Source organism: Anopheles maculipalpis, chromosome 2RL (genome assembly GCF_943734695.1).
Source record: "Anopheles maculipalpis chromosome 2RL, idAnoMacuDA_375_x, whole genome shotgun sequence".
Taxonomy (NCBI): Eukaryota; Metazoa; Arthropoda; class Insecta; order Diptera; family Culicidae; genus Anopheles; species Anopheles maculipalpis.
The window spans coordinates 72872968-72894391 of NC_064871.1; the positions used below are offsets into that span (position 1 = coordinate 72872968).

At 40.4% G+C, this 21424-nt stretch overlaps 4 protein-coding genes across 6 annotated transcripts in view; all 4 read right to left on the bottom strand.

Annotated features, from left to right (window-relative positions):
• LOC126556137 (GDP-fucose protein O-fucosyltransferase 1) overlaps positions 1-21424 on the bottom strand; it is a 452711-nt gene that overhangs the window by 407660 nt on the left and 23627 nt on the right. The window lies entirely within an intron of this gene.
• LOC126556377 (uncharacterized) overlaps positions 1-21424 on the bottom strand; it is a 306838-nt gene that overhangs the window by 224582 nt on the left and 60832 nt on the right. The gene's annotated exons all lie outside the window — the stretch shown is intronic.
• LOC126556033 (fatty-acid amide hydrolase 2) overlaps positions 1-21424 on the bottom strand; it is a 526247-nt gene that overhangs the window by 211531 nt on the left and 293292 nt on the right. The gene's annotated exons all lie outside the window — the stretch shown is intronic.
• LOC126556028 (5-hydroxytryptamine receptor 1A) overlaps positions 1-21424 on the bottom strand; it is an 83994-nt gene that overhangs the window by 27912 nt on the left and 34658 nt on the right. Inside the window, exons 2-3 of the mRNA XM_050211190.1 lie at positions 8491-8852; positions 8295-8411 (exon numbers count right to left, since the gene is read on the bottom strand). Coding sequence (XP_050067147.1) covers positions 8295-8411; positions 8491-8835 — 462 coding nt within the window. The 5' untranslated portion in view covers positions 8836-8852. The remainder of the gene's footprint in view (positions 1-8294; positions 8412-8490; positions 8853-21424) is intronic.

Here is a 21424-nt window from a genome sequence, read left to right on the forward strand (position 1 = left end):
ATCGCTCTGCTCAACGCCACGTTGTGTCCCGACAAAACGGTCAAGAACTGTTCGTTTGCCAGCGATGTGGCTGTTTCCGTTGCAAATGACGCCACACGAGGAACGTTCGATCGATTTGCCCCTTTTTTTCGCTGTGTTGTCGTTGCTTTCAATGCCGTTCAAAGCGTAGGAAAAAGTATCCTATTTCAATACCGAAAGAACTCCGTGCGCGACAAGTTCTTTGAGTGCGTATTTCTACAACGCTCGCCCTGAACGGGAACGATATTTAACGCCGTGCAGATCAGATCGATCTGAAAACGATAGTAGTGTCAGTAGCGAGTGTCCAACAATGTACTGAAACGTGCGTATTGCTCGAGATGACGTGAAATGTGCAGTGTAGAGTCCTACAAACCAATGGCAGACAGGCGCGTGTCTGCCGCCTGCATTTGCGATTCCATTCCAGCACCGTGCCAAAGCCGAACGTCTCTCATGCTGTCGGAAATGAGCAGGAAAACGTGAAAATGCGTTGTTTACATTTGGCACCAAGCGAACCTCGGCCAGCACACACGATTTCTACGTCCGGTTTGAGCTTATCACCATGCTTCAGCAACATCCTGGTCAATGAGCCAAGCAAACGAATGGATCCAGCCCCAATCCAACTACACCCCAGCATCCGGGGAACACGTTCCGACTCATGTACGAACCAGCTTGTTAAACTGTGCCATCGAGCATCCAGACAAACGAAACGGATAAACATGGGGAAAAGCGCCAGTTTTGGGGACCAGCGCTCCATTCTCTCCAATCGGGAAAGCGTGGACCACCTTTCCACCGCTTCATCGTGCCGATTCGGCTATTTCGTTTTGGGGGCAAACTTCATTGTCCGCCTGGGAGGCGTTTTCATTTGTCATCGTCATCGGGGTCAGTGAGTGAGGAGGTTCCGGATGAGGAAAAGGGAATCATAGTTACATGGTTACACACAAAACACATACTAAAGCACAAACGAAAGGATTATCAAATAGAAGAAGCGAAAAAAAAACAGGAAAGGTTTCTATCCAGGTCAATGCTCGGTGGGCGTAATGTCCTCGGGCCAGGGTGGAGATGTATTGGAAAAGAGCAGCTTTAACCTTACACAACTCGAATGCCTGTTTTCGCTCGCTGCAAAGGCAAGCATCCGGCAGGTTTGGAAAATTGTGTGACGTAAGCTAGTTGTGTTTGTGAACGTTTCGAGTGATAATTTGTGTTGAGGTGTGCCTGTAAGTGTATGTGAGCGTAATAGGGAAAGTTTGAAAGGGTCAGTGTGACATTGTAAATTGGGTTACGCCAGTAAGGGTCCTGGATACATCCATTTTGAGGATATAAAACACTTGCTAGTTGAATTGGTATTATGTCAAGAGGAAACTTATTAAAGTTTTTCAGAGTGAGAAGTTTGAGACCAAATGCCGAGATAAATGTTTAGAATGCCGCCCAACGTTACTTATTTCTGAAGCTATTTGAGCTTGACGTGAAGGCTGGTAAGAGTCCTAAAAAATCAGTACAAAATTGCTTGTTTGTTGAAATTAGTTTTCCTTCAGATTAATATGTATGATTCTTCGTCTTCTTGGCTTAATGACTTCTAAGGTCACGCCGGCCATCGCATGTCTTACTAGACTTGTCGATCCTCAGTCTTCACATTCTTGTCGTTTGAAGACTGGCGCCGCTGTCGCATACACCATCGGGCCTCCTCCATATATATGATTACGAAGCTTTAATGACCTTGCAGAACAAAAATTTGTTGTGGCAGCACAGTCATTTAGCTAAGATTACGATTATTTATCTGAGATTTGTCTAAGATTTGTCTAAGAGCTAAAATTAGTGGCAGCCCGTTGGCATAGGCGACAGTGACTCTGGTCTTCAAACGGTAGGACCGGAGCTTAAATCTAATCCGGATCGTCTCCCTGTATTGAGGACTGACTATCCAACTACGAGGTATTGGCAAGTCTAGTCAAGAAGAAAAAGGTGTAGTCTGGTAAGATTCCCAAAAATAATTGGACAATCTCTTCAAGATTCCTGGAGTTTCATCTGTATAATTATGAATCCTTTATCCGGAATCCGTGAGCTCGAGAGCACCCGAGAGGCCTCAATGGATCGAGGACTTAGAGCGTCAAAAATAGAGAGGGAGAGAGAAAAGCGAAAGAGAGATACGTTTAAACGGCTTAGCTCTCACGAGGTAGCTCTTCGTCCTGCTTAAGCTCGTGGCCATCACTAAGTAACTCTTTGGCTCTCACAAAGTAGCTCTATCCCCTCACAACGTGGCTCTTGACACACTTCACTCTTCACGCTCACGAGGTAGCTATTTGCCTTCTTAGAGCTTTTCGCATACAAGATTTAGCTCTTCGCACGCTTTAAGTTCTTTACAATCAAGAGGTAACTCTTCGACCTCGCGAAGTAGCTCTTTGCCCTCACAAGATAGCACTCTTGGCATTCTTTAGGTAGCCTCTTGAGGTAGCTCTTTTCCCTCTTCGAGCTTTTCACGAGGTAGCTATTCACCCCATCGAGGAAGCTCTACGCACTCTTTAAGCTCTTCGCCCTCAGTGTGCGCCGGAAACTACCGGAAGGACTCACCTCTCACCTGTTAGTATGCAGATGCCCTTTTCTCTTTAAAAAGAGCTGCTTTACACAACACTATGTCATGGTTCAAATCCCATCCGGAACGCCCCTTGTGGTTAGAGCAGTCTATTAAGCCATTCGATGGCCGGCGTGACCTAGTAGGTCGTTGAGCCAAGAAGATGAACAAGAAGGAAAAGGCAAGATCTACTGTACTACACTTAAGATACATTCCGAAACCACTTATTGGAATTTATGGAAACATACAGTCGAGGCGTAATCAAGGCGATAAAATGAATCAATTTCTCGATAGTAGAAAAAGTGTATACGAAATTACAAAAGGAAGAATATTTTACTTGATTATTGTTTCCTAACATCGTTTACTTAAGAATATTTTTATTAGCAATCCTAACACTCAGTACATTAGTTACAATTTGTGCAAAAGGCGCAATTTTAATTTAATTTAATACCCAACTTTGGATGAGTAAATGCAGACAATTTATTACACTTACACTCCTTCAGCTCATCCGTTAAAGCATTTTTCCGTAGCAAACTCGCTCGTAATACAATATCTACATCTTTACCTCTCTTCGGTCGCACCAACAGCTGAGGATGAGGACACGAAAATGTCATCACGCTTAATTCACCACAGCTCATCATTTCTGCTCAAGTACAGACTTCCATGCTGGAAGGGTTTCGTCTTTGTGCTTCGCTCCGATGAGATTCTGACGGAGCTTGGGTGGGCGTAAAACTGTAGCGGCAAGCAAAAAAGACAGTACAACCAGCGACCAAAGAAAGATCGCACCATCCCAGAGCATCGGCCCTCCAAGCAACCCGCTAAAGCGAAGAATGCGAAGTGCAGTTAGTTCTGGCTGCCAGTTTTTGTCTTAATTAATCTATAAATCCTTTTCCCTGCCGCTTACAGCAATACACAACTAACCGAAGCAATTTGATAAGCAGCAAATAGCTCCCGTACTCCCATGGCAAAAGCCGTGAAATTGTGTCGCATTTGTCGCATCCCCGCTTAACTGTACCGCTTCGGTGATTCTCGAATGCTGTGCTGTGATTCCGAACAAATCTGGCCGATGATAGTGTGTTTGGATGCAATAACTATGTCCGCTTTAATTCCCTATCGCTGGAGAATCCGTTTCGCAAGGGTTCCGCACTTAGCGAGCGGTAAGGAGAAGGACTGTGCGAAGCCGAAGGCCGAACGGTAGTGGACCGTAGATTCTTGGCTTTTCATAATCGTTCGCCAACAGCGCAAATCATGCGACTACGTGCCCGGAAATGATAATTTTATGAGCTGCACAGATTCGGTCCTTTGGTGGTTCGCTGGTACGCCGGACTGAATTTAGAGTGTGGATGTTACTACAGCTGTGGAATGAAGAGATTTCCGATAAACGTACTACACATTCCCTTTTATTCGCCTCGTGGTCAAGGTGTGCGTTATGCATTCGAAGCGTTACGTTACTATCACAAACGATAATCTGTGTGTGCAAGATGTTGCGGTAATGGTTGTTCGTGCATTACTGCAATCGATTCGCTGTAGTGATCTTTTATTAGCCGCAATTGTGAGCCTAATGGAAAACTTTGAAGAATTAACAGGAGCGTAAAATTACCCGTAAATTAACAGGAGTAGTAAAATTAAAATTAAATTAGCTTTTGGTACAACAATCTTACTTTATTAAAATCAACATGGTACATCACGGCTAATGTTTTATTGCCTTTTGGAGAAAATTTTCAATGCAAGGATATAACCAATAAGAACAAGCTAACTATACAAAGCAACAAATAATAAGTTAAGATTAATAATACCAGCCGCAAAAGAACGGTTAATAACACCATGTAATGAAAAAAATCCTTAAAAGCAGAAGAAACAATAAAGGAAATAAAAAAGGAATAAATTGAACTGATATCTTATTAAAAAATAAATTAAAAATCATTTAAAATTCATTAAAATTAATTAAAAAGAAAACAAAGTTAGAAAAAAGTATATTTTGTTTATCAAAAAGACTTTGAACTGTGTTGCTAAACCTTCATTTTAATGTGTATAAAGTGAATACATGAAAACTGGATACTTTATTAAATGTGTGGAAATCACGTGATAAAATATCTTGAAGAAATTTTAGAACACGAGGAAGGAAAAAAAGAATTAATTGTGGCAAAATTAAATTAAATGAACACAATGATAAAAAATCAATTCGTTATTAAATAAATCATTCACATTGCAAACTCTTTGAGAAAAGAAGCAAATACAAAAAAAGTACAAAAATGTGTGCAAATCAACAATTGGAATTGTGTAAAAATAGCGAAGACCTTATCAAATTCAAGAGGAACTGAAAGAGTACTTAATAGAACAAATAGAAAACAGTGCTGAACAAGAGAATAAAATAAAACGGACAAACAATGATGCTGTTGAAAAACTTTTTTAATTTTAAATTTTTTAAATGTTTTCATTTTTTTTGCATTCTCATAAAATATGGTTCTTCATTAGTCAAACTAAATCCGGAAAACTTACAGGAAGCCAGCAAAGAGCTTTCTTTATGCAATACTACTAACTTTTTCCTCATTTCCAGTGAACAATCTGATAATTACTCTGGCTCTTACTATTACCGATCACCAAACGTGATAACATGTATTATGTGTAACGACCAAACTCGTCCACAGTGCATTTAATGTGCCAACGCCGGTATGCTCCCGCCCTAAAATCATTTCCCAACTTTAACTTCTTGCTATCTCCGCTTCGTATTGATTAAACTTGTGCCCGCTCGAATACGGTTAGCTTCCCGGTGCTCCAAAATCGAACAACAGTAAATCAAATTTTAATGTTGTTTCGCCACCATTTAACGCGATAGCCATTTGTGCGTATCACATCGAGTCCGTCTGTAATGGGCTCTGGATGTTTTCCGTTTTGCGCTACCAGGGCACAAACTTTTACAGCTTCATTTTTTCCCGGCCCCAGGCCGCACGTCGCCTTTCAGCGAGATAGGACAAATGGATGGCATCACGGCGATAGGACTACTTTCCGAGTGTGAAAAATTGATTGCTCCTCCGGGAGCATAACTGCCCGCTGTGTGGATGCTTCCTGTCCAAATGGAAGTTGCGCGCCGGTCAAGAAAATCGACACCACGTGGAGTATGAACTGTGCCAGGGTAGCGCAAACAATTGATTGTTTGATTATACGATATAGAAACAGTGACAAAGACGTAGGATCCCGTCCCATCCCGTACGGTAAGCGAGCGTGATAACAACGTACCAACGAAACAAACTGAACAATGGTTTGAGGAAATCGAACTTCACACCAGAGAAGTGCGAAAAAAGGGAGAAAACGAAAACTAAATAAATCGAAACGCTAAGTAAGCAGCGTTCACTTGGTCTGGGGAAAGATAAGATTATGCTCGGATGGATGAAAAAAGTCAATCAACTTTCACTTACATGTAACAGTAGCAAACGGCGAACAGCTCTGACAGTGTGATTCGTGTAATCACATTACGTTGTTTGTGATTTGTTGCATCAAGCACGAAACGTCTGCATCATTCGATTTCAAGTAATTGGAGAAATTTGATACGAGGTGGGGATTCGTTGTGTCAATGGTCTGTGTGTATCGATTTGGTGTGTGAAATAAGGCTCAACAAGGTAAGCAAGTTATTTGTTATCGTCAAACATTATTTTGAGACATTTAATCTTTTTTGCTTACGTATTTCAATAAAACTAGTGTGTGGATTTATTTAATCAATTTAACCAATGGTTATTATAAGCTTTATTTAAAAACCATCCTTTCAAACCGCTTACATCAAGTGCCGCCAGTTAATGGATAAAGTTAGGCTTAATTCTTCTTCTTGACTTAACGACCTGCTTGGTCAAGCCTGGAAGGAATGGCTTACAAGATTTCCTAATACTACGTAGTTGGATAGTCAGTTCTATCACTACCGGAGAACGATCCAGGTGAAATTGGAACCCCGGCCCTGTCATGTGGAGGCTGGCGCTGCTGTCGCCTCAACCACCGTTCTGCCACTTTGAGCTTTACATTACAAGTTCACACAGATTATTTAAAAAAGTTAACGGATTGGGAAGCAATTGATAACGCTGATCGTTTCAATGTAATGAACCATATGTTACAGCAATTTTTAAAAAATCATAATAATTTACAATAGTACAGTACCACATGAGTTGACATATAACAAATTTCACAAGGCATTCCCTAGTTGGATTTTACCTTATCTCTGGCATACTCGGTTAAGTCTTGTTTTGTTATTAGTTTAAAAAATAAATTCTAGAGCGCTAAAGCCTTCCATGTTCTGGTAGAAGGGCGACAACTGCAGCAGTCTTCAAATGGCTGGACCCAGGTTTTAACCCCATCCGAACCGATCCCCCGTAGTGAGTACTTCCTATAAGAAAGACTAGTAAGCCATTCGATGGCCAACTTAACCTGTAAAGTCGCTAAGTCAAGGACACACTCTAAAATCTTTAGCAGAACCTGTTAAACACTCGCAAACAGCAACAGCAAGCAAGTACTGTTTTAGGGCGTATCTTCGTAATTATACGCAGTACGGAATAAAAGGTTATTTGGTAGTTTTTCTTAATTTTTCATTTTTTTACTGAATTTATTATTTTTACAACTGCATTCCTTAGAAAAATGTGAAATTATTATATAAAATACAAAAGCAGACTTCAATTCCAAACACTCATGCTTGACATGATTAAAAATCACTCAAATTGTATCACTCCATTCCTTAATATTTTATTGAAATGCTCTTTTCTTTTTTCGCAATAAAAATCTAAAAATGTTGCCAACGAGGGGTTGAAAAACCAACACAAAATAGATCAATTACAGTACAGCACATCACCCTACCATGCCATCAATCGTATTTGCAAACTATTGACTATCATGAAAATTGACGTAAACATTAATCTAGTAACTTAAGAAGCTTATTATCATTGCTCTGTCTAGTCACTTCGCTTATCCATTCATGAACCGAAAGACAAAAGTTGACAGTGTGATGATAAAGTACGAAATGTACAAGTATCCCTCCCACCCAGAAGAAAGCAGGAACGATTTTCTCGACAGGCAAACATGTATCCGGGAAAATTGTATCACCGTCACCAAAAATCGATAGACGAGAGAAAACAAAAAGCAAATACCCTTACCGAAAGCAGCCTCGGGAAAGGAAAATAAATTCCTCATCATAAACGACAACGACATTGCGGGTGTATCGGAATGCTGTTGAAAGGGCCGATCAGGAACGAGGATTTATGGAAGACTGACGGTGGGCTGAGGGTAGTTTTTTGTGTGTTTTATTGTGTTTGCGCTTTTGTTTATTTTCACCCCTCACACCGCACTTCGAAGAACGAGGCTTCGAGGTGGAAACATGAAAACCAGAAAACAAACATAAAAATAGCCTCAAGATCACTTCTACGTCGGGTAAAGTGGATGTATGTTATTGAGATGTTTGATTGTATTTTTATTGCCATTTATCATACGGCACAACGAGCGGGCAGAACGGAAGCTCCAGCACAAGAAGATGTGTGCTGGGTGTATGGTATAGCAGAAGGGGACACATTTACGGTCGATTTCATAAACCATTCAATGGCTTAATTCAGCGCGGTAAGTGTAGCGGCAACATGTCACATAAGACCCTTCAAAATCTCTCTCCATCGTTCCCATAAACTTTATCTCGAGACATCGTATCGAGAACGATTCCTCCCCGTTTGGAAACCGAACCTTTACTCACCTTTTTACTGGATCGCTTATGATATATCCGTGGATGTAGCACGCACAGATAACGGTCAACTGCCATGCACACCAATATAACAGCACTTTGTTGTGATAAAGCTCCTCGTAGTAGTGCCTGTGCGAGGGGAAAGAAAACGAAAGGAAAGTTCTTTCTAAGAACCGCAAGCAGTACGCACGTTCAATTTTTGGTTTACCTGAATTTGGCAGAAAATTTCCCCGTAAGGCCAACAGTGTAGTAAGGCAGGTAGAGCGCTGAACGGTACGATCAGCAGCCCGATGGCCAGATCGTTGAGGGCCAGCGACGTCAGCAGGTAGCGAGGCTGTGGATGGATGTAGGCAGCATAACGGCGGCTGTTGATCACCAGTATCACCATCAGATTCGCACTGATAACTAGAAACGTTAGCAGCACGATAAACAGTGCCTGTATGACATCGAACGGACCTATCTGCTGGAAGAAGTTACCGGTGAACCGATTGTTGGTGCAACTGATATTATTTATCGCTGGTGCTACTAGATGTTTGCCAGCCTTCAGATCCATTACAGCGACAACATTATCTGTAGTAGAGATTGAAGAAAAGAAGAAATACATTATGCTTCGTTTTAGATGATAAATGACTGGATGACGCTTGTTTCCTTTATCTAGCGAAAGCTTTATGATGTACAGCAAAAACAGCAGAAGCGGCACTTTAATAATTATGTTGCGCTAATCACGCAACGTAGGTGATCATTTTGTTTGGTAGGAAATCATTATAAAACATAAATTTGCCACATTAATCATGTAAGCTACGCTTGACACACAACGAAGATGCTTCATCATAGTAGCGTTTCTGTTTATTTTATTTTACAAGCAACGTAAACTGCAACGGTGTAATGTAGCCAATGTAATATTTATGGCATCCATGAAGCTTCAGCAAGCGTCTTCATGGAATAATTCAATACAAAAATGTATGCCATGTATGAAACACTGGGCGTCTCCATGTCTTTAGAATCATTAAAACACCATGCGTCTCCATCAACATTTTGACTGTAGAATTACGTTGATTAAAGCTATTGAAGCATTAGCAAACGAATAAATTGAATTCATGGAATCTATGATACCTAAAACATTTTTATAGCCTAATTCATTCCAAACATGTATCCCATGTTTGAAACACTGGGCGTCTCCATGTCTTTAGAATCATTAAAACACTTCTTTGCTTTTGAACGACGAACGAAGGATTTTAACTTTAGAATTACTTTTATCAATTCTTTCAAGACATTGGCAAACGAAAAAATTGCATTTATTTGTTTGATAAAAAAACCTACCATGTCGCTTATTTTAAGATTTCGTGGACGGATGTCTACTCTTAGAATGGAGATAGGAGATTAATAGACGATCAAACAAACCGCAAGTTTTTTTTATCACATTAAGAGCCATGCCAGCCACTGGTTCATGCTACATCAACCACCGGTGGATGACACCGATTAAAAAGGCTACCCACACATTGTAAGTGATTTTTCCCCTTCGCATTATGTTCATGGTAGCGAACGAGTTTGTGCAAGTCAACCCAAACTGAATGGGTGGTTTGCGTGCTCATCACGGTGTTTTTAAAAAGTGATTGTTTGTTTTTACAAAAGTTAGATTGATCGCTTAAATGGAGTCATCCAAATAAATCAGCCAGGCAGGACGCTACCATCCTAGCCGTCAATGCTTATAGCTTATTAATTTATGTTTTTTAAAGTACCAGGCACCTCCATTGCCTTACAATACCGATGTGACCCATCCTATTATTTAGGAATAATTTATTTATCGTAAACAGGTGCTTCACACGCCTTATACAACGTTTTAAGGAGTGAAGTAATATTCCTTTTCGAATTGAAATTTACATCAACTTTTTTCTCAAAAAAGATTACATATAGCCTTCATTCTTTCCCACAGCATTGTTTAAAATTTGTGTCACCCTAGAAAAAACACTCACACGCTCACAGCTACATTTCCTTGATTTGGTTGCGTGTCGCCGATTGAAATTAAATCTGTACAAACTTGTGTAGCTCTCTTTAAACACATTAAACTCTCAGGTAGCCGAAAGGTATGCTGAACCTCAGCAGTGTAAACTTTGCACAACGCTGCATAAAAATTAACCAGATCCTTTGCGCTCCTGGTAGCCTGGGTGCCCTTGGGTTCATTTGTCGTTATTCGTCAAACAAACCAATTGGTCCCTTTATTTTTTTGGTTGTTTTCTTTTTGCCGATTTAACCCGGGCACAACCCAGCACGGTCAGAAAACCAGTTTACAATTCATTTCAGCATCGTCATTAAAACAGGTGCCCGGTACGGACACGGAAAAGTAGAGCCCAATGAACGAAAGAGAAAGATACATTCGATTAATGTATTCCCTCCACAGCAAAGGACTCCGTTTGTGGTTTTGATGGCACAAGGTGAACGAAGAAAGTGGACGAGTAGGACACTACCAGCAGGGAAAAAGTTACAAAGCAACCGAACCTTTTTTTGGAAGAGGGCGTGAAGATTCAAAAGGCTGACTTTGGCACACGCTTTCCAATTGCGTGATGATGACCGGAATCATTAGGCAAAGGTTCACTTTGATTGAGTTACACGAGTTCTTGTGGGTTTTTGGTGTGAAGTCGTAACTAAGTTTTTCAACAATCAATTATATTTTCTACAACGGTTATCGGTTTTTGGGATGGATGGAGGCTGGCATGTGACCTTCATCATTTTTGTACAGGTATAAGTCAATCGAATTTAAAAGTATATTTGCAGTAGATGAGCGTGACATGTTTTATTTTTAAGGTAAGGCAATTTTAAATTTATCATACAGCTTCATTAAGTAATGCGAAAGATAAAGTTTTTTGATGTTTTGTTTAACAAAAAAAAAAACTAGGAATTAAAATGTATTAAACAACTAGGTCGATCGCTATAAAAATCAAACATTCATTTATTTTGTCAAAGTACTTAAGCATGTAAAGTGCATTTTTCGATATGTTATTCACTAAGTATTCCTATGTCAAGCTCTACTCCTGCACAAAATCCTACCAAATCCTAAGAAAACTTTATTAAGTCGTTAACCCATACCAAACCACATTCCAAGGGGTTTGACTTGATGCCTAAAATAGCTTCGCAAACTTTGCCTCCCACCGGGATAGTGTCATGAAACGGGACACGCTATCTATAATAAGCAGCTTGTGTGGTTCTTCAATTCCCCCAGCAACAACAACGTCATCAAGTTCACCGGGCACCGGCACCATAATCTGCATCCAAATAAACAAGCCAGCAGGCCTTTGCTCCACTTAAAATAACACGGTACACACCGTAACCGAAACCGTTTTCCAAAAAGCCCGACCGAAACGTGAACAAGTAAAACATTTTATCCGATTTAGGTCGCCGGTTGTCTCCGTAGTAGGGGCAATGATGGCGACATACCGCCTTCCTGTTTCCTGATGCCTAGTGACCTTTCCACTGGTGCACGGTTTTGTGATGTGTCATGTGTGTATATGTGTCAAAAAAGCAACAATGCATCTTCTACCGCTTGCTGTGCTTGCTAATGTCCGACCTGTTGGAGCGAGCAGCTTTCTGGCGGAACCGGAAGTGAGCCGATGGGATGGTATGGGTGTGAAATAATCGTACAGACATTCTCTTCCATCTCACAAAAACCTTGGAATGTATTTCGATTCTATTTTGAAACAGAATGCTACCACATTCTGACATGTGGTGCGGTTATATTTGTTTTGTAATTGATTTTCTTATATCCCGATGAAATGTACTTTACATCAATATTTTGCTTACTATCTCAGACATAATATTCTAGCTATTGAATTAAACACATTTGCAAACATTACACAATATTACACCTCCACCAGACAGTAGCAAGTTGGTTCCAGTTCCTGTGCAGCTCACTGTATTGCTACAAATAATACAGCAACCAATCTGACTAACGTAACAGGACATCGTCTGGCAGGAGACATCATTCTAACTGGATTTTGCTCATCCTTCTTCCCGGTCGGTCTTGCTTATGATTCACAAATGCATGTTTGAGCAATGTTTCCAACTGGTTTCTTCGAAATATTGTGTGAAAGATGTGTGCGCAGTGCTATTTTTACTCACACACACACACACCCACCACTAAAAGCTGCAATGAAATGTGGAAGTGTGTGTGTTGAGGTACTGTTAGTTTGAACTGCTTCGAATTCTATTTTCGTTGAACTGATATCAGCTATTTGTGGAAGAAATTAAATGCAAATAGAGAGCAGACAGTGAGTGCAAGGAGCAGTGCAGTACAATGTTTGAACTTTGTTTTACATTTGTTTGCCAATTTTTGTGTTTCAATTCTATACTATCTCCCGCCCTTTTCTTCTCTCTCAGCAATGTTTGCGGTTAGCATATTGGTCTACTTAAATGTTTGCAACAAAGCTTAGTGAAAACATTTTGCACCACTTAAAATAAACGACACGAAAGCGTAAGCAACGGGCACGGGCAAAGCATTTACAGTAGCAGCAAAGCGCGAGAGAAAAATAACTATTACCACCGTTTTTGCGAAACACAGCAAGTAGTTGAGTGGGAATAATGGGAAAACATTTTCATTAGTTATGCGTCCACTTTGCGGACGCTGGCACGGTAACATGCATGACAGCGAAAGGATTGAAGGAGGGTGGAAAAGCATCCTGTACGGAGCATTTTTCCGACACACGCACACATTGCACCCGTGGTGCAAAACTGTGAGGACAGACATCTGTGTAGGAAAAATTAAAGAGAATCACCCTGCGGGAGCTGTTGCTCTCGGCCGGTAGCAATTACCTGCAGATGTGAAGAGGTGTATGGTAGCCAGGCATGGGTGAAACTACATATGGTTCTGTGAAGTGTGAATAAATCAAAGATAAAAACAAGAGCCAACGAATGGTTTAAATTTGTTTTTTGATTTTTCATATTGTACAGATCAAATGGAACCATCAAAAGTGTCTATTAAAGGTCATTACTGCTTTGAAGACACATTTTCGTACAATACAAATTGATACGTAAAGTTCTTTTAGTACTTTTGTACAGTACTTAACAATTGGAAAACGGCTCTTACATAAAAATGGCTAAATTCACTAATAAAAAAACTGTTAAGCAGCTCATTTTTTCTGGACTACTTAATTTTATATTTTTTTAACAATTAATTTCATCGTATTTTACCGTGGTACGGTGAAGCAAATTAATCCCAAACTTCTTTATTATTTCTTTTATTTTTAATAATATTTTTATTTATGATAAATTATGACATTGTATAAATACAATGCCGTATTTTCAACACCGCTTGTGATGACTTATTCGTATAAACATAAATATAAGGCATTTCCTGCTTATTCTTTGCCTTATCCCGGGCATACTCGGATGTCGATGGGTGGATAATTCGTTGTTCTTTTTTGTTTGTTGCATGTTGGTTGTTTAGTTTGGTGTAGTGTAATGTTAGTGTCTATGGTGAAAACTATTAAATTATTTATTTGGAAAAAAAATGAGCAGGACCGAGTATCGAGAATCATCCGGACCGAGTTGAATAATCGCAGCTTATTGAAGCCAAAAATGACGTTTTGAGGTTGCTGTCACGAATCAAGAGGCTAAGATAACACTCTATTAGACACAATCATGGTAATTCATTTGAAAAATCGATAAAAGACAAAATTGGGCAACATAAATTAAAAGAACTGTGGTGTTCCAGAAGCACAAAGCTGAAGGACGATTGCTTACAGCATCGATTATTGTCATTTCATTATCACTTATGTAGTTCTCGTTTATGATAACTTGGTATAGTTTCGATAAAATAAAATAAAGCCAAAAATAAAATAAAAATATTTATTCATTAAGGACGACCAGACTATATTGCTTAGAATTAACTTAAAGGTAAGATACTCCTTTCAGCTTAGCTGGAACACTTTTCCTTCTCCAAGCCGTGAAAGGGCACCATATGCCGGGTGTGCTCAGTTGTTCCGTCGCATAATATTACGTCCATCCAAAGCCAAAGTCGTGTTTATAGTGAGGGTCTTATCGTGAGTGGGCACCTTATCCCGGGTGATGGCGGGCATTTCCATGCGTGAAATCCTAATGGTAGCGGGGGTCTTGATCTTTCTCTATTCGGTTGGTAGCGGGGATCTTGATCGGGTTCGTTTGTGTCCTCCTTCTCCCTTTCGCTGGTTTGCCCGTCCAAGGCAGCGGTCGGTGCAACTTACTGTGGAAATAAAGAATTTTTTGCCACCACAAACATTTTTTGGCTTCCAAAAACAATAGCTTGGTAAATGCTGCCCGCCCTAAAACATTTCTGTTCAGGGTTCTCATGATATTATTCGTTGGCATAGCATTTTGCACCAATGAAGAAGTGATCGCCACAATAGAAATCTATTTTAAGGACGATTTTTCTGAGACGAATCATATTGCAATGCATATAGAAACTATTTTAAAGGATAAAATTAAATGTTGACACCAAATAGCGTTTTGCTTAGTTGGTTAGTTTGCTGTGTTTTCCATCTGATTGTTTCATCTGATCGATCTGATTTGATCTATTTTTATGGGGTTTGGTTCTATGGGGTTTGGATGATCGATATATTAGTTCGTCGAGAGGCTTTCAGGGCAGTGCTTTGGATCCTCTGTTATTCCTACTGTTTATCAATGACTTTACTAATTTGTTATCCTTCTAATGATGTCCTCATTGTTGTTGTCATTGTTGGTGTTTAGTGATAAAACTGTTTGCCTTTCGGGGTAACTCAATAACTCATAAACTTAATCTAATTTCAAACCTAAAAACTATAATTAACTGTTAGAAAAGGAGTAAAAACTGAGCCAGAATCGAAGAAAAGAGCAAAGAATTAGAATAAGAGGAGCATTAAGAAGTAAAAGAGGAAGAAAGACTATAATGGAAAGATGACAGAGAGATGCCAAAGCCAAAATGGTCAGAAAAAGCATTGAAATGACGGAAACAAATGAGCCTTGGATCATTTGAGCCAAATGCTGTGTGGAGCATAGGAATCGTTAAAGGTGAACGAGGACGAAGGGATCATGAGAGGACATAGGAAGGATTAACAGAAAGGAGGGATGGCGCGTCGGAAACTCCAAGAATTAATCCTGCGATAAACGTAGTTTGAGCCTGGGAAAATCTCGATTCCGATGAGCGAAGCTCCAAAATATGACACTTACTTGGGAGAAATACTTGGGAGAAAGGACTCAGCGGGCAGTCATTAATTGAACAGTTGAACCTCCAGGGCAGAGAGGAACGCGAAAAGGACATGAAACTACATTTGTCGATACACTGGTGAAGAATATTGGCAACACACTAGGAAGAGAAAGAGTTAACAAATGACTAGAGAGAAGAACAGTCATCATCAAAGAGCAGATGGCCGGCATTGGGGAAGATGGATGAGACGTCATTAATCAATTATGTAGGCTCATGTAGGCGGACGACTTGAAAACCTTCCTTCCTGTGTCCTCGTCCTCTAATTGTTGTCTTCTCCACAATTTCCTCGATGCCTTCTCCGTTTGGTGTTGTTATAATGGAATGTTACTGTGCCTACAGAAGTGTAATGTGATTTCGTATGGTCGCGCTAACAAGTAGATCCTTGCATCGACATTAATCGGGTATCTTCTTTCAAGGATCTTAGTGTTTTTTTTTAATTTTATCCTCAGCAAAGCTAACGATATGTTGAGCCTCATCACACGTTCCACACCTAATGTCCGTGATCCTTTATGTTAGAAGGTGCGCTGCACTGTTGCTTGGTACGATCGATCATCGAATATGGTTGAGTAGTTTGGTCACGGCAATAACTTGGTTGAAAGTAACGGATAAGTAAAACAGTTTTAATCTCTCATCGTCATAAATGCCTTAGAAAAACATTTTTATTGAATATAATTTAGTCCATGAGCTATCGAAGCTCGGTTAAAAAATAATAAATAAAAAATTAACCCGCCAGAAGTAGCTCTTGCTGCTGCGGAATGGAACTTGTCGATCATTCTTGGATTGAACGCTGATCAGAGGGAGCTTAGAACGTCACTGCATGACTGCCCTGAAAAAAACACTGAACCCTGGCGAATCCATGTTTGTGCTGTTCAAATACGAGGGCTGACAATAAAGTAAGGTCTCCAATTTTTTTTTTTCATAGAAAATGACATTTATTCACAAAAAGCGATACACCGTTGGAAAGGCCAAGGTCTTGACTACTTTTCTACATAATCGCCATTTTTTTCCAACACCTTGCGCATCCGCACGATGAACATGTCTATGCCGGCAGAATACCACTCTCCGTCCGCCTCGCGCAGCCAGGTCTTGACCTCTTTCTGAACCTCGGCACCCATCGGGCAGAAACTTTGTGATACTGCAAGTTGTTCACAAGGATATTACGGATTGTTTCGCTGCTACACACTCTTCCAAGCTTCTCTTCCAAGTCCCTAACTGTCGCACGGCGGTTTTTGAGCATTTCTGCCTCCACTGCTTGAACAATCGCATCCGAGACCGACGGTCGGCCACTTCTCTCCTCATCGTGAACATTAGTGCGCCCGGAATCGAACTCGCGTCTCCACTTACGCACGTTTTTTTATGTCCATACACTTTTCCCCGTAAACTTCAACTAGTTGACGATGGATTTCAATAGGTGTCTCCTTTTTCACACTCAAAAAACGTATTACAGAACGCAATTCGCACTTGGACGCTGACGCGAGGAGTACCTCCATCGTTGACGGCTGCTCAGCCAAGACTGAGCGGTCGGGGAAGCCTCACCCAGCAGCAAAGTGGTAGTGGGGGAACCAAGAAACACGGCGGTGTTGCCAGATTTCGCCTAGCGTGTGATCCGGCGAAGTTGCAGCGTTGGAGACCTTACTTTATTGTCAGCCCTCGTAACTCTGCCTGTTTTGTTACATTCCAGACCCGCAAATCATAAGGCCAACAATACAATAGCCACAACACTCCACTCCAACACTATCGGATCAATAAATACATCTACCAACAACAACCAAAATAGACCAGGACATCAACCACCCACTCAACATCCACACACAACCGAGCATACCCGTGATAAGGCAAAAAGCAGGGAGGAAATACCCTGTTAATGTTGTTCGTAAAAACAGTCAACACATGCGGTTTTGACAATAGGGCCCAAGCCGTCAAATTTAAAACAAATAAATAAATATGATCGCCAAATAGTAGCCACAAAGCCACATTATTGAGCTTATAAAGAATATAATCCTGCATAATAAGGTATGGGTTGCCTGTTGCCTTAGGGTTGAAGTTGAAAAGTTTTTTTTTAAATTCATGAGAGACGGCCTGACCCGGCCATTATGATAATTGTTTAAGTTTTATAAATCAAATAAAAATGGATGAAAATCATTAATACATTTTGAGATAATTCCCTGAGAAAAACTTATTTATAAAACTTTAAAAATGGTCTATAAACTATAATATGGTCTATAAAACAGTATGAGTGATTCGAAAAACAGATTTTTTGTGAACAAAGGACTGTCTGGACGTTTGTTGTAAACTTGTTTCTTTTTAAACACTAACCGTATTTGATATTGATTCATTGCATCTGTCAGCAAACGATATCTTTCATGTTCAGTAGCTTGATTAATAGCAACTTTTATCGACCTTTTGGCCTAACCAACCCTAAACCCTAACTCTTTGTTGATGTTCTTCATCTCACTCCATATACAAAACCACACGTCAGATATGAGTCAGACAGAGAGTGCGAGAATAAAAAAAAGCACGTAACTCAAATACATCACCAGCCAGACAAATGTTAATCGAATACATTCTTCTTGAAGTTTGATGAGATGAAAATTAACACAATACAAAATGGACGTTGACGGGCGCCACCTCCTACTGATCGATTCGCCGTGATTTATTATTTATTTCATTCAACATCCCCAGTTAACCCAGGCCCACACACACACACACACACACACACACAGCCACCGGAACCGCTGTTTCCGTTCCGTCTTCCAAATCCGGAACCGTGAAAGTGGTTCGTGCTGCGTGTACCTCGATCGTATGTTCCGTGTCGCGTTTGTTGCCTACCAGTGCATAAATTCTTGATGACTAGGTATCAATTTTGCGAGCAAGTGCCAGCAAGCTTCAGCGCTGGCACAACCGTGGAGTGCACGTGCACGGTGGAAACACGGCACTGGGATCTGTATGAGTAAACATTTTATCACATACATTGCGCAAACGGTTGAACAACAGTAGCTGAAACTTTCCCGCTGCCGGCGAACAGAATAATGACAGCATTCGGTAAGTGGGTTTGATGGGCTTGTGAAGATGTTCGTTTAGCTTCACTTTTTTTTTCTATTTCCTTTGCTTTGCCTTCGTCTTGCTTGTGCACTGTGCGGCACACTTTTCACGTTGTACTAGTTTTAGCTGCTGGTTTTGTTCCTCCCAAAACAAATGAATATTCAAGAAAAATCGAAACACAATGTCACACAGAAACTTATCCAAAATTGCAAAAAGATTTTTCCCTCCGATAGGGAAATGGCTACGAGCAGCACTTCTTGTGTTGTTTTTTCCCCTTTTTTTGCAAATCGAACAGAAGAAGAACGGAGATCACATCGATTCTCAAACTACACGACCGAGTCTTTCACTTCCTTCTTGAGCTTCGACAGCAAAGAAATAAGCGTACGGAAATGGTAGACGAAGTGTCTGCCTATTTTCAGCCCTTCTGCGAATCAATCCCTACCGGCTAACGGTACTACCGTCTGCTGGATGAACCTGTCCCGGGGGAAGCCAGCAGAAGAATATATTGGCTTTGGCATGAAAATGATCTGTGAAGGAATTTATTTTTATTTCGATTCGATTAAGGAGCTTTCATTTCAGGCTTCGGAAGGCTGTTTTTTGCCACCTCCATTCCGGCAGTAGATGCAGCGAACCGAACAGCAAAACAACATCGGACATGAAGTCTACTACGTCATGGCACGCATTCCACGGTATCCTATCGCCTCGACTGGTGTACAATCGACAGTGGAGAAAAACGTAATTTCATGCGAAAGCATCAATGACAGCGTGCCGCAGGCATATTTGTACACCTCTCCCCGAGGTTTGATCCTCTGAAGGGTTTCTTAAGGATGTGAACGCTAAAATCTGGGATGGTTTCCTTCCGCTCGGTCGGTAGGCAAGTGGGATGTGGATGTGTGTGTGTGTGTGTTTTTTTTTGTGCTGTTCTTTATTCGTCATTGCCTTCCAGCGAGCATTATATTCTCCCATATCACAAACAGCTAATTCTTCATTCCTTTTTTAGGGGTGAAAATCTTTTTTTCCCCCACCCGTGCGGTAAGGTAAGATGGTCATGCTACGGGGTGATTCTCTTTCAAAATCCTAGAACACTAATCCATGCTGGGCGGTGCAAAAAGAAAAAAAAGAAAACAAGCACAACGAATGAAAAGAAAATGGCTTCTGATCGATCACATCACAGCGTTCACATTCCGATTGGAAATGGTTAACATCTCAGACATTTGGCCACCCCCGTGTTACGGATTTGCGGACAGCAGGCGGAGCACTTTTCGGTAGTCCTTTTATGGTTTCGCTTTGCTTCAATGGCGGAATCGTTTTTCAACGAGTCCTCGAGAACGGAAAGTAAGGAAGTGAGCGAGAGAGAGAGGGAGAGGGATCGAGAGTCACACCGTAGCTGTAGCTGTGACCTTTCGGCATTGTGGAATCCATCGATATGGTTCACGCTTGAGATATTCACGATGAGCAAACTGAATTGAAGATTTATCTTTCCTGGTTGTGTTGTTGTGTTATCGTTTTCTAGGCGAAGGAATACGTGAAGAATGCTTGTTTATTTGCCTGCCTGCATTGAAGTGCTTTTGCGAGAATATAAAAAAGTTTTTCTTGAATTTTTGACGCTTAGATTGAACAAGAAGGGTTAGCTGATTGTTTGAAATAAAATTTTTAACATTTAAAGTTAGAGAAAACTTTCTCTACTGTAAATAGAACTTCTCATACATTCGTACGCGCTCGTAGTTCAAACAGATTTTGTCAAGCTTTCATAAAGGTATCAAATCAGGCACATTGATTTGCGAGAACACTCACTTACGCCCTTGGAACATTACAAATCAAATCGATGCTCTGATTTGTGCGTACAACCAAATTTGAAAATCCAATATTTATGGACTTTCCATCGATCGGGGTGCAGGTGGATTGAGCTGCTTTTCCTTTTCATTTCTTCGTCTCATACTTTCATCAAATGTGCCGGTGAAATGAAAGCATCGATCAAGCGTGGAATTACTGTGTGAAATGTAGCGCTTTTATGGTTTCCATGTCAACGCAACCGGTTGGCCGGAAATGAGCGAAATGTTCTGATGTATTGAAAAGAGTTTACATTCGCGTGTTTTGTTCTTGGCATGTTGAAACAGTGTGGAACAAAACGCACAAAGCACCATTTGCTGCTATATGATGACGGATTGTGAGTAGTAAATTATATGGTAGATGAGGAGTGGAGTACAATACAGTTATTAAATTGATGCCAGTTTCCGTAGGTGATATTTCGCTGAATGTGATCAAATGGACTGCTTTGGCAGGTTGTTGGGCATGTTCGTACGAAACGGATAGTTTAACAAAATTTGTCATAGCGTACCACCAACGAAAAATGTGCTAACATAAACTCAAAAGTTTGGAGGACTTGCATAATGTTATAAGAGTGTATCAGAATCGCAAACGTCGTTTAAATATGATTGTTAAATAGAGCGGAAAAAAATCATGTTGAATGGAGAGTTTTGAGGACCTAGTAAGAACTAGTCGATTAACAAGTCGTCTTTCGATCAGTTATTACGATAAAACTTTTGAAAAATCAGGTGCATATTGTGTCGTATCTTACATTCACATTTGGAAATTATTTTTATCTTAAATCCCATCCAGACCAATCCCCCGCAGTGAGGACTAACTATCCAATCACATAGTATCAATGAGTCTACGAAGCTATTTGATGATCGGCTTGATCTAGCAGGTCTTTAAGCTAAGCAGAAAGAGCTGAATTTAGTTTGCTGTCCTATAGAATCTGTTAACATCAATAAGATCTTCGAAGTTTTTTTTTTAATACGCTTCCAATTGTTTTCATTTCATTTCCAAATTACAGTCTCCACTCGCAATCATTACAGCAAATTCAAACACTGTCGTTTTTAGTAAGTTT